The sequence below is a fragment of the Magallana gigas genome, chromosome 5, assembly GCF_963853765.1.
Source record: "Magallana gigas chromosome 5, xbMagGiga1.1, whole genome shotgun sequence".
Lineage (NCBI taxonomy): Eukaryota > Metazoa > Mollusca > Bivalvia > Ostreida > Ostreidae > Magallana > Magallana gigas.
Window position 1 is genome coordinate 32,214,297 of NC_088857.1, and position 11,969 is coordinate 32,226,265.

General features: G+C 32.9%; 1 protein-coding gene across 2 annotated transcripts; it reads left to right on the plus strand.

Moving 5' to 3' along the window:
- The first annotated feature begins 471 nt into the window (after positions 1–471).
- Positions 472–6,594, plus strand: LOC105344659 (zinc finger protein 287). 2 transcript variants are annotated; one of them, XM_066084419.1, is made up of 8 exons: positions 472–578; positions 1,499–1,679; positions 2,087–2,218; positions 2,469–2,648; positions 2,986–3,093; positions 3,815–4,090; positions 4,633–4,740; positions 4,933–6,594. In XM_066084419.1, exons 2-8 carry the CDS (start codon positions 1,499–1,501, stop codon positions 5,844–5,846), a joined length of 1,899 nt encoding a protein of 632 aa, XP_065940491.1. In that variant the 5' UTR covers positions 472–578; the 3' UTR covers positions 5,847–6,594. The 2 variants fall into 2 exon arrangements, with proteins under 2 accessions (XP_065940491.1, XP_065940492.1); XM_066084420.1 differs by lacking the exon at positions 472–578 and adding an exon at positions 747–862.
- The last annotated feature ends 5,375 nt before the right edge of the window (positions 6,595–11,969 follow it).

The window sequence follows — 11,969 nt, forward strand, 5'->3', positions numbered from 1 at the left end:
CAAATTACTGTAGTATTCAGGCATGCAGATCCAAAGATATGGCGGAGTTTTCATCAAGTGATTCAAAATTAAGTTAGATAAATAATTTAATATTTAAAAATTTGAGTCTATTTTCTAATTACCAGTTACATGGTGAAAAATAATTTCAAAAAGCTCACAAAATGATAAAGAACAATACTATCCCCTAAACTAAAAAGCAATCAGTTGATCCGATAGTCGTTCTGACGTATGTGTTCGAAAATATAATTAAATGGTTTATAAACAGTCAATCTTGTTTTTTTTTAAATAAATGTTTTTATTATCATTTACATGCAATTAAAATCCCTTTCTTTAATTGTGTCTTTTTAAGGTTTAGAGAGATATGAAATTCAAAATAGATTTCAGAAAAAATAAAACAATTTCTTTTTTAATATAATTAAAGAAAGAGAAAGTCTTTGCATCAAAACACAACAAGATGATGAAATGTGTATATATGATCGGGATCGAGATGCAGAAAACGTTTTAGCAGAGGAATATAATTTCTGTAAAATATGATAAATATTATGTAAAAACCATTAATATTGACATATATAGAAAAGGTATCTAAGAAAGTTTGATACAGATATTCATTTTAACTCTCTATGCATATAAAGATGTTGTATATTATATCGTGATTTTAAGAATCGTTACTCATGGAGGAAACGTACGCGTACAAACTCGGGGGCTCGTCACGAAGTTTTTTTCAACCTTTTATATCTACCACCTCTATACAAGTTGTATTTTATTGCATAGAGATGGTAGATATAAAAGGTTGAAAAAACTTCGTGACGAGCCCCTGTGGTACAAAATGAAAAATTTCCTCACAGATTTTTTGATCAAGAAGGTTTTATATTTTTACCATTAAATTTTTTAACCAAATTTTGTATTATTCATAGGTTAATCTCTTTAAAAAAAAGGGCGACATAAGGCTATGTCAATGCACTAATCTTATACATATTATAATGTGTTGTTTTTTTTACATAATTTATAGTGATATAAAGTTGAAAATTAGATGATAAACAGATTGGTGATAAAGATATATTGAACTGATTACATTTTTCTCTCTAGGTTAGTAAAGTGAATTTTTGTTGAAGTTTGGCCTTTATTTTTTATATTACCTGTTCTTCATTTTTTATGAATACAACCTTAATTACTTTTCTTTTACTGGTAATTATTACAAGCTTCAATTTCAAAGGATTAGATATTTCATAACTTAAGAAATGTTGTGAGTTTCATGTTACACAAAGTGCAGGTTAATGAAGTTCTTGGATTTTGAACAAAAGTGATTTTCAGTGTCTTTGATTTATTGGATACTATTCACTGGTATTCAATGTGTTAGTAGAATGGATGACTGCAGGAGTAATATATCGTTAAACATTTAATATTTGAGGATATTTAGGAATGAAACTAATTTCATACCTAAGAAATTTCTTCATTGCCACCTCATCTGAATTGCTATACATCTCTCTCTTTCTGACAGATGGAAACATCAATGCAACCTGTGAAGGAATACTTCACAGTATCGGTGGATGTTGCTGGAGGAGTGACTTTTGTCAGTGGAACTACTTTCGGCAAACAGTTTCTTCTTGAGAACCTCAGTAGAATGGCCAAAACAAACATTTTTTCTGCCTTCCTTGCATTTTGCAGAGAAAAAATGATAGGTACTTGTATTTGAAAATTTTATAGGGATGAAATCATAATTGAAAATTCAATCAATGTCTGAAGTACATGTACAAAATTAGATCTATATGAATTTTATTTTAGATTCTCATATTTCATTTCTTTTCTTTAAACTGAAAGTCCTTGTATATGAAAGTTTAGATTTATTGTCAAGAAATATAAATGTCTACTCCATTTTCAAAGAGCTTTTCAGCTTTTAGTACATGTATAATTTAACATCTTGAGAGCAAATTGAGAAATACACTTATGTGCAGTTTCTTTTCAGGCTGTTAGTGAAAAGTTTCTTGATTATGTTATCAATGATTTATTTGACAGATGTGAATTGAAGCACTGTTTTCTCTTAAATGCAAAAATCATTAAATAGTAAGATATATCTGTAATTTTCCAGATTCAAAGAGAGTTGACATCAAGGAAAGTCTTTCCAATTCAAATTCTAAGTCACCAAAAACCATGAAGGTTTTGTATCCAGAAGAGAAAGCCTTTGGATCAACTTCAGAAATTTCATTGAGGGAAACATCAGGTACTGCTGCTACAACATGTGTACATGTTTTGGTGGGTTTTTTTACACCGGAAAATTTATTTTATATAATAAAAACTTATTTTAAAAGAATACCTTCTTTACATGATAACATTGGGGAAACATTTGATAAAGAAAGCATTGCAATGTACAATAAAATCCTGGAAGAAGGTTATCAGTAAGATATTTGGAAAGTTTTTACCCAGTAAATGAAATACCTTTACTATAAATAAGTCATAAAACTTTTGTATAGGTAAAAAGGCAACTAAGAGTGGCAATGAGACTCACCAACATGATGACTCATCGGACTTGGACAATGATGTAGAGAGCAATGTAACCAATGCAGATATTGTGAGCAATGGTTGGTCATTGCAAAAAGAGAGACAACCAATTTGTACACAAGAACTTGAGGACAGTGATCAACTAACAAAAGGTACATAAACTTCATACTAGACTAGTATTACTAGTATGCTTATGTTTAATATTTAATTTTCTTCTATTCTGATGATTTTCATTGCTCTTCAACGATTTTTCTTTTATGTTTCTATAATATACATGTAGTATATATAGATAGTACTACAAAATATATACGGTACATAAAAAAAACATTGAAAATTTTGGAATTTTAATTTTTTTCTGTTGAAACAATGTATTCATGTGAGGGTAGTATTTTCAAAAGGAAAATCTTAAATGACAAGTACTATTGTTTTGAGAATATTATAAGTTATAACTTGATACTTTGTTGATATATATTGTTAAAAATGTTTTAGATGTGAAGCCTGAAGTGGATTCTGAGATGGATATCACAGAGTGTGGAAACATTGCAGGGAATGGAGAAATCCCAGCAGGCCAGAAGGACCACAGCAGGAATGAAAAAGGTAATCTTCATGAATGCTTCATGAGCTGAAATCTATACAATGGGGTCATTGAGGAATAAATATTGAAAATTTTGGCTGTAGTTCCACTTCAGAATTTTAGCTGTATGGGGAAAACAGTTTGACGGGTCATGAAGTACAGATTCTGTACATATATATATGCATGCATAAAACTTGCAATTTATGGTGCACTATAACATGTGTTAATTAATTATCCTACACAGCTTTCGGAAATATTTAACACATAGAATTGTTTGGTGACATTATTTATCTTTTAACTTGTCCCAGAAAATCTTTATATATCATCAGCCACCTTGTAGACTGAAGTGTTTTAAATGAAATGCAAATCAAGAATAATTAGTATTGCATGAAATTTTACGGTAAACACAATCACTCTTCAGTTTTATTGGGGTTGGTTGTACAAAAACAAGTAAGTGAAGTGGCTCAATATTTTGATTGGAATATCTTCAAAGACATATTAAGAATCGCGATCAACTAAAAATTATGAAAAATTTCTTTGCAAATTTGTTTTACATGTGTCCAAAAAGCCATATGATTTTTTTATACAACATAGAAGACTGACCATAAAACAAATTGTACAATGTTTAAAGTGATTAAAACTTGGTGCCTGTACTTGAAATGCATGGAGTAGAGCTTATTTACATGTAGTTTATTTTATATGTCTCTATTTTTTACTTCCAATTTGATGTTGCTTTTTTTGTAGAAACAAGTACCAATAAAGGTGTTGTAAGTGATCAGCACCAAGAAACCAAGAACAGTATTTCCATGAAAACTGTAGGCAGCCTTAGCACTGAGATCATCGATTCCATTGTCATCAAGCAGGAGCCTGATTGGGATGACCAGGAAGAAGGGGTGGGGGTAAATGATGAAGACATGCCTGACTCACTGCAAGAAAATGAAGAGAACAATGAGGATGGCTTGAACAGTGCAGATGAAGAGGAGATTGATGAAAACAATGAGATGCTGAATGAGTGTGATGGTAATTCTATTTATGTGAGAGTAATCAGGCCTAAAGAATTAGGCAATCAATTTGAAAATACATGCAGCAGAAAAGGATTTTTTATCTTTATTGCTAGAGATTTGAAAAGGGGAATAATTCAGTCTTCATTTTATTATTCTAAATGTAAAGGTATTAAGTATTTTTTTTGTTTTGCACCTTCCTTAGAAAGAAAACAGTTTATATGTCCCTTGTTGAATTAACATATTTATTAATAGAAAATAATGTTTTGTTATAAGAATGACCCTTGATTTAATGGACAAATCTTCAGATCCTTTTAATATGTAAAAGTGTTAAGATTAAAAGTACTGGTTTGATTTAAGAATAAAGTACCTTAACTATCTTCCAACATATTTTTTTGCTTGTTCTCTTGATAACTTGAATATACATGTAGGGATTGGGGGATGTAGAAAATAGATATTACTGCAATCAAATGGATAGACTTTGTTTCTTTTTGTGTTAATGCTATAAACTTGTGAAAATGTTTGAGGAAGTTCCTTAGTACTTTAATATTTTTTTAATAGAAGAAAGAAAAGACACAGGTGATATAAGCCAGGCTGGAGTTTACACTGTAGGAAATAATATGTATCTATTGCCAAAACATGATACCTTGATTTCCTTAAACAGCAAAGGTAAAAAAAACTTATTTATTCTTAGATTGCCTAAATTTACCCTAATTTTTTTGTGGGTATGTTCATGAATAATATTTTTTGCCATGGTAACTTGGCTACAAAAGGAAATCTGATTTTGAAATGGGCTAAATTGTCAGTGTATATTTTAATTGTGTATAGATAAATCAAACCACTTATTTGATATAATTATAGGAAGCAAAATTTTGAATGCAAAGACAACAGGAGGAGAGGAGACACAGGCTGTAAAGCACCAATCGCAAGGAGTAAGAGAAAAGGATGAAGACATAGGGCTGGACAACAGTGCTGGGAAGAAGATTCCAAATTATCAGCTCCAGTTCAGACATCCAAAAACTGGGAAATTCTGTAGTTATAAGCAGCTGAAAAGAATAGAAAATGTTAGAAATTCCTTAAACAAAAGGCAAAAGCAAAATCAAGAAAATGAGAAGAATTTAGATAGTGGTGATTGTGTGAAAGAGAGAAACCAAGATGAAGAAAAGGAAGAAGACAGGAATAGAGTTCAGACAGTTTACTACGTTCATAAGGTTTGTACAGAATGGAAATGTCACTGTGGCCAGACATTCTCAAGTCTGCCAGAATTTGCAGAACATGACAAAGAATATCACAACACTAAGCTGAAGCTGTGTGAATATTGTGGACAATTTATGAAACGAGCGAAATACAGGTACCATGTGAAAAGCCATTTACCGGTCGTCAAGAATTATCAGTGCAGTCTGTGTGAGAAGAAATATGTCAATCGTCTGTGCTTGAAAAAGCACATGGAGTTTACTCATGACGGAAAGAGGTTGATCTGTGATGAATGCGGAAAAGAGTTCAAAGGCTGGGCGTCTCTTTACAGGCACCAGCTAACTCACCAGAATATCTTGAACCACCTGTGTACATTCTGTGGTAAAAAGTTTGTGACAAATTACGGCATGATGTCACACATGCGAGTGCATACTGGAGAAAAACCTTTTTCCTGTGAGTACTGTGGGTTGAAGTTTAATCACAACATTAGCAGACGCAATCACATTAAAAAGGCCCACCCTGGATGTGAAATTCATGACTCTGGAAGGAGTGCTTCTCATCAGGACCTTGATGCTGTCTGACTTAAAAGGACACAATGAGACTATATTTATTCATCTACATGTGTGATTCCATGCATATTTATAAATATTTAGGTGTGCTTTCATTTTTTTTTTATTTTGTTCAGAATTTGCATTGTTCATTGCTTTTGGTCGTTGTGTTCCATCTTCTCTCCAGTTTCTTTTGAATTTGTGTTGATAATAGTTGGTCATGAAGAGTTCCAATTTGTACACATTATCCTCATCAACTGATCAGTTTTGTGTTAGATTTGTTCAGTCAACAATTTTTAAAAACTGCATATAAGGCTGAAATATAGGTTGGAGAATTGAAAAATCAAAAGGTTGTCAAAATGTCATATTTTCTAATTTAAACATTTAAAAAAATCAGTGAGTATGTAAACATGATGTAGCATTCATATTGTTCAAAACACAGCAATATTTTTTTTGATGATGATCTGAAACAATATGATGTTGCGAATGAATACTCAATCTTATACATGTAAATAACAACTGAGGACATGCTTTTGTTGAATGCTTTCAAAGTTGTTGAATATTACAAAATAAGAACTGTACATCTATCTAGAGTTTAAGTATTTTATGACCTGTTTTAAATTTGGTGCAAATGGTCAAGATTGATCTCAAAATATTGAGAATCACAGAATCAGTAGAATGTGTTCCAATATTGTTGTTATAGTTGTTTTTGTTTTGCATATATGTTATTTATAAGGTTAACTTTAAAAATTGTAAAAATAAATAAATCATGATCGTATATTATTGTTGGTCATTCTGTCATACACAAGTTTGTCATGGTTAAAGTTGATCAGGAAGTGTGTATGCAAAATCTTTTATAGATCCCATGAACTTTAATTTGGAATTAAACCCAGTCAAATAATATTTTGGATATATAATATTGAATTTTTAGGTCACCTGAGTCACTCAGGTGACCTATTGCAATTGGTCTTCGTCCGTCATCGTGCGTTGTGCGTTAACAATTTTACATTTTTAACTTCTTCTTGAAAACTACCAGGCCAATTGTTACCATTTTTGGTGTGAAGCATCTCTATGGTAAGAAGAATGTAAATTGTGAAATTTATGGCTCTACCACCCCTGGGGTGCCACGGGTGGGGCCAAATATGCAAAAAAAGCCAAATTTTCAAAAATCTTCTTCTCTACTCCCACGCATGTGAGGAAAAAACTGGTTGCATGGTTATGATGTCCATGAGGCCCTCTACCAAAATTGTGAAATTTATGGCCCCTGGGTCAGGGGTTCTGGCTCTAGGGTGGGGCCAATATGGCCATATAGTAAAAATGTATTAAATCTTAGAAAATCTTTTTCTCTACTACCATATATATTTGTTAAAAACTAAATGCATGATAATGATGTCCATGAAGCCCTCTACCTAAATTGTGAAATTTATGACCCCTGGGTCAGGGGTTCAGGCTCTAGGGTAGGGCCAATATGGCCATATAGTAAAAATGTATTAAATCTTAGAAAATCTTCTTCTCTACTACCATATATATTTGTTAAATACTAAATGCATGATTATGATGTCCATGAAGCCCTCTACTAAAATTGTGAAATTCATGACCCCTTTGTTAGGTGTTCAGGCTCTAGGGTGGGGCCGATATGGCCAAATAGTAAAAATGTGTGAAATCTTAGAAAATCTTCTTCTCTACTATCACATATATTTGTTAAAAACTAAATGCATGATTATGATGTCCATGAAGCCCTCTACCTAAATTGTGAAATTCATGACCCCTCGGTCAGGGGTTCAGGCTCTAGGGTGGGGCCAATATGGCCATATAATAAAAATGTATTAAATCTTAGAAAATCTTCTTCTCTACTATCACATATATTTGTTAAAAACTAAATGCATGGTTATGATGTCCATGAGGCCCTCTACTAAATTTGTGAAATTCATGACCCCTTTGTTAGGTGTTCAGGCTCTAGGGTGGGGCCAATATGGCCATATAGTAAAAATGTATTAAATCTTAGAAAATCTTCTTCTCTACTATCACATATATTTGTTAAAAACTAAATGCATGGTTATGATGTCCATGAGGCCCTCTACTAAATTTGTGAAATTCATGACCCCTTTGTTAGGTGTTCAGGCTCTAGGGTGGGGCCAATATGGCCATATAGTAAATATGTTTTAAATCTTAAAAAATCTTCCTCTCTACTCCCACACATGTGGGCAAAAACTGAATATTGGTTATGGTTATGATATCCACAATCTCCTTTACCTAAATTGTGAAATTCATGGCCCCTGGGTCAGGGGTTCAGGACATGAAAGGGGGGGGGGGCAATATGGCAATAAAGTGTTAATGCATATAATGTTTAAAGATCTTTTTCTCTATTCTCACACATCTATATAAAAAAACGACTAATAATTATGTTTACCAGGAAGTCCTCTACTGAAATTTTAATTTTCATGTCCCCTGGGGTATGGGTTTTGACTCTAGGATAGGGCCAAAATGGATGTATAGATGTTAATGCATATAACGTTAAAAAATTATTAAAACTTCTTTACTCCCACACACCTGAAAGGAAAACTGAATTCATTATTTTGTAGACCAGATCTTTTAGTTTTTCACCAAAATTATAGGTTTCACAGTTCTTTTTGAATTAAATGTGGTTGTCATTACAAATTTATAATTTTTCTACTCCAGTATGAAACCTAATTAATTAGATGCATATTTGAGACTCCATGACAAGTTTGTGTATGGGATATACATGTATGCTACTCAGGTGACCGTTAAGGCCAATTGGCCTCTTGTTTAAAATTGAATACAAATTCTACCAACCATCCTCAGCAATATTGAAATGAAATATGTGTACATTGTTATAATACAGCAAACCGGGTTATCTTTTATTTGAACTGTATCCAAATAATTACTATCCAGAGAAATGGTGCAGTGGCGTCGGAAGCAAATTGAAAGTGAAAGTGGGGGGGGGGGGGGGAGGGGGGGGGGAGGCTAGACTTATCATCAGAAATCTTGACATGGAAAAAACACCCCAACTAATTCCCAAAATCATAAAAATCCTAATCCGGGGAGAGAGAGAGAGAGAGAGAGAGAGAGAGAGAGTAAACCTAAGGCTCCAATCTTTAATACACTGTATGTGCCATTTTCCAAATCATGAAATTCCTAATCCATGGGGGGGGGGGGGGGGGGGGGGGGGGGGCTAAACCCTCCCTGATGCTATGTTCCTAATGGTTAGGTCTAACTTTGCAAAAAAAGTGAGCCCCAGCCCCCCCCCCCCCCCCCCCCCATCCGGTTCCGACGCCTAATTGGTCTACCTTAAATGCAATATTCAGCGAAAAATTGACCTAAGTTCAACAGCTGGATTTTTTTTATAATTCATCAAAAGTCAAAATCCAAGTAATATGCACATCTCTGTTATATATGTCCAATGGATCTGCAAAACAACTTTCCATCTTTAAATATCCATACAATAGTGGAGCACATGGCTCAGTGATCATGAGCATTAGGCCAGTAAACGAAGGGTCGCTGGTTCAAACCCCGCTGTGGTCAATTGATGTTGTCTGTTGTGCACTTGGACAAGGCAACTTATCTACATTGTCTCAGTTCACCCAGCTGAAATTGGGTACCGGCTTACGCTGGGCGTTAACCTACGATGGATTTGTATCCCATCCAGGGGGAGTCAATGATCTCATCCGCTTTGCACCACGGAAACCAGGGATAATCACCAGCCTTATGCACCTTCCTGGCACGGAGGAGGATTTAACTTTAACTTATTCTGCGAGAAAACGATTAAGTTCAACAGCTGATATGTTTTTCATAAATTATCAAAAATCAAAATCCAAGTGATATACACATCTCTGATAAAGATGTATGTCCAATTTATCTGCAAAACAACTTTTTGTCTTGAAAATCAAAGGAGGAGTTATCCGTACAATAGGGGTACCCTATATGCAATATTTTGCCAAAAAATGAATAAGTTCAACAGCTGGTATTTTTTGCATTAATTAAGGCGAAAAACATGGGGGTGGGGTGATGCACGGTTTTGTTCACAAGTACATATGTACCTGTAAAACATTTGATGAAATAGAAATAAAAGTAAATTAAATTTAAAAATGTTTTTGAAAAACTATTAAAAGGGCCGGGGTACGTTATGCTTAGAAGTAGCCTGTTGTTACAACGAACTTTGAAAAATTACGCAGTTTGAAAAAAAATTTCAAAGTGCGTTAATTTTGGGACCAAGTCAACGCACTTTGAAATTTTTTTTTTTTCAAAGTGCGTTGATATCGTCGATATTAACGCACTTTGAAAAAAAAAATTCATGGTTTAGTGAACATAGTTGGTAGTTTTATATACCATAAATGATTGTTTTAACCTTGTTTAGCTTAATGTGATATATTTAAAAAAGAACTAATTGCATTCTCAGCTAATTTGAAAAACAGTTTCTAGATGAGAAATTTTTCTTTTCTCATAAGACAATATCGACGATTTACACAGAAAAAAAAAATTGGGAGGTTTGAATTATCCAAATATGACATAAACTTCATCGCTTAGCAACTGCATTTTCCTTTTTTTGTTTTTGGTTTTTTTTTTTGTTTTGAATATGCAGCAAATTTATCTCTTATCTGGTATATCGGGCTATGCCCGAACGAATATGATTTATATATAAATGAATAATGGAGATCGTTGTATAATATATTTCAACTGGCTTTTTGCAAATATGATGTGAAAAATGATACCTTAGTTCTGTTTATCAAAAACAATATGATCTTTTGGAAGATGAGTGCGAGAAAATTAACCCACATCCTAATGCTTGTTTTTAAGTTTATAATAATTTAATGCTCGTTAATGTTAATACATGCATTCTTTTATTGAAGTGATTTATTTGATTAGAATACGAAAAGAGGGTTACTGTTGAAACACATAGAATCTTTAAGATACCAATGGAGAAATTATTGTTCGGCCAGATTGTTTTTTCAATAACACTGCATATACTTATACAGAACATGTTTCTTTTTCCGATCTAAATGTTTACCCAAAGTTTCTGAAGATCATATGTTTTGGAAGGAAAAATGAGGAGTAGGGGACCTTCTTCTTGTAATCAGTTAAATGATCCATTGGTATTTGACCTGTATCGTTGGTTAACCTCCCACCCCCATTCCCGTTCTAAATACGGTAAATTAGATCAACGAGCGTTAACAAATCATCATACCATCAACAAATTAGAAATTCAGTTCCAGAATTTGTGATATAGAAATATTTTTTCAAAGTGCGTTAATATTGTCGATACTAAAAAATGTTGATGTATCTTCATAACGCACTTTGAAAATTTTTTTCAAAGTGGGTTAACATGGTCCAAAATTTAACGCACTTTGAAAAAAAATTTCAAAGTGCGTAATTTTTTTTCAAAATTTAATGCACTTTGAATTTTTTTTTCAAAGTGCGTAATTTTTTCAAAGTGCGTTGCCACACCTGTCCTTTACACTAGTACGTGTGAAAATGACCACGTGCACGAATCACAATCTGACTCTCATTAGGCTACAGTGTTGTATATTCCTGATTAAACGCGAGGAATTAATATCCGCGTAGCATTCCGATTAGCACACCTTCCAGGTTTTAAAATCTCACTTATTTTTCTGAAATTTGTGAACTTATGAAATTAAAACAAAGTTTGGTCAAGCGATTTTATATTCTTGCGATTTAGCACAAAACTGCGGAATCGCAGAATTAAATACATGTATACTCAGTAAAATACATTTTCGACTTTAAGTGGACTGTGCATGTACAACAGCAAATTCATAAAAAGATACTCAACCGACTTTTCAAGACCCGATCAAATTTTTTTTAATCAAAAGATCAATCTTCAATCACACTTAATGCTCTTTACAAGAGAAATGTCAAATAATTATGTCCTTTTTTGGAATGCAAAATGATAACGAAATTTCCTGAATAATTATTACAAGCTGACTACACAGTATATAATCATATGATTTATGCGACGCAAATATGATACCAGTACCTTGGTTTGCTTCAATCGTTTAGGTAAGAGATAAAAATATGAAGCAGGGATGTATAGACTTGTAAAATAGAATTTAAGCACACTGTGCTGTTCGAATATTTTTATCTCAAAGAATTCAAAGCTTTTATAGATAGTTTTCTTTTTTT

What these genes read in the sequence shown, in the direction of transcription:
- LOC105344659 (XM_066084420.1), top strand. Translation starts at nt 827, where the DNA reads ATGAAAAATTTCCTCACAGATTTTTTGATCAAGAAG. An exon ending in TTCATTGAGGGAAACATCAG is followed by an intron (nt 2,219 to 2,468) that starts GTACTGCTGCTA and finishes ACTTTTGTATAG; the next exon opens with GTAAAAAGGCAACTAAGAGT. An exon ending in CCACAGCAGGAATGAAAAAG is followed by an intron (nt 3,094 to 3,814) that starts GTAATCTTCATG and finishes CTTTTTTTGTAG; the next exon opens with AAACAAGTACCAATAAAGGT.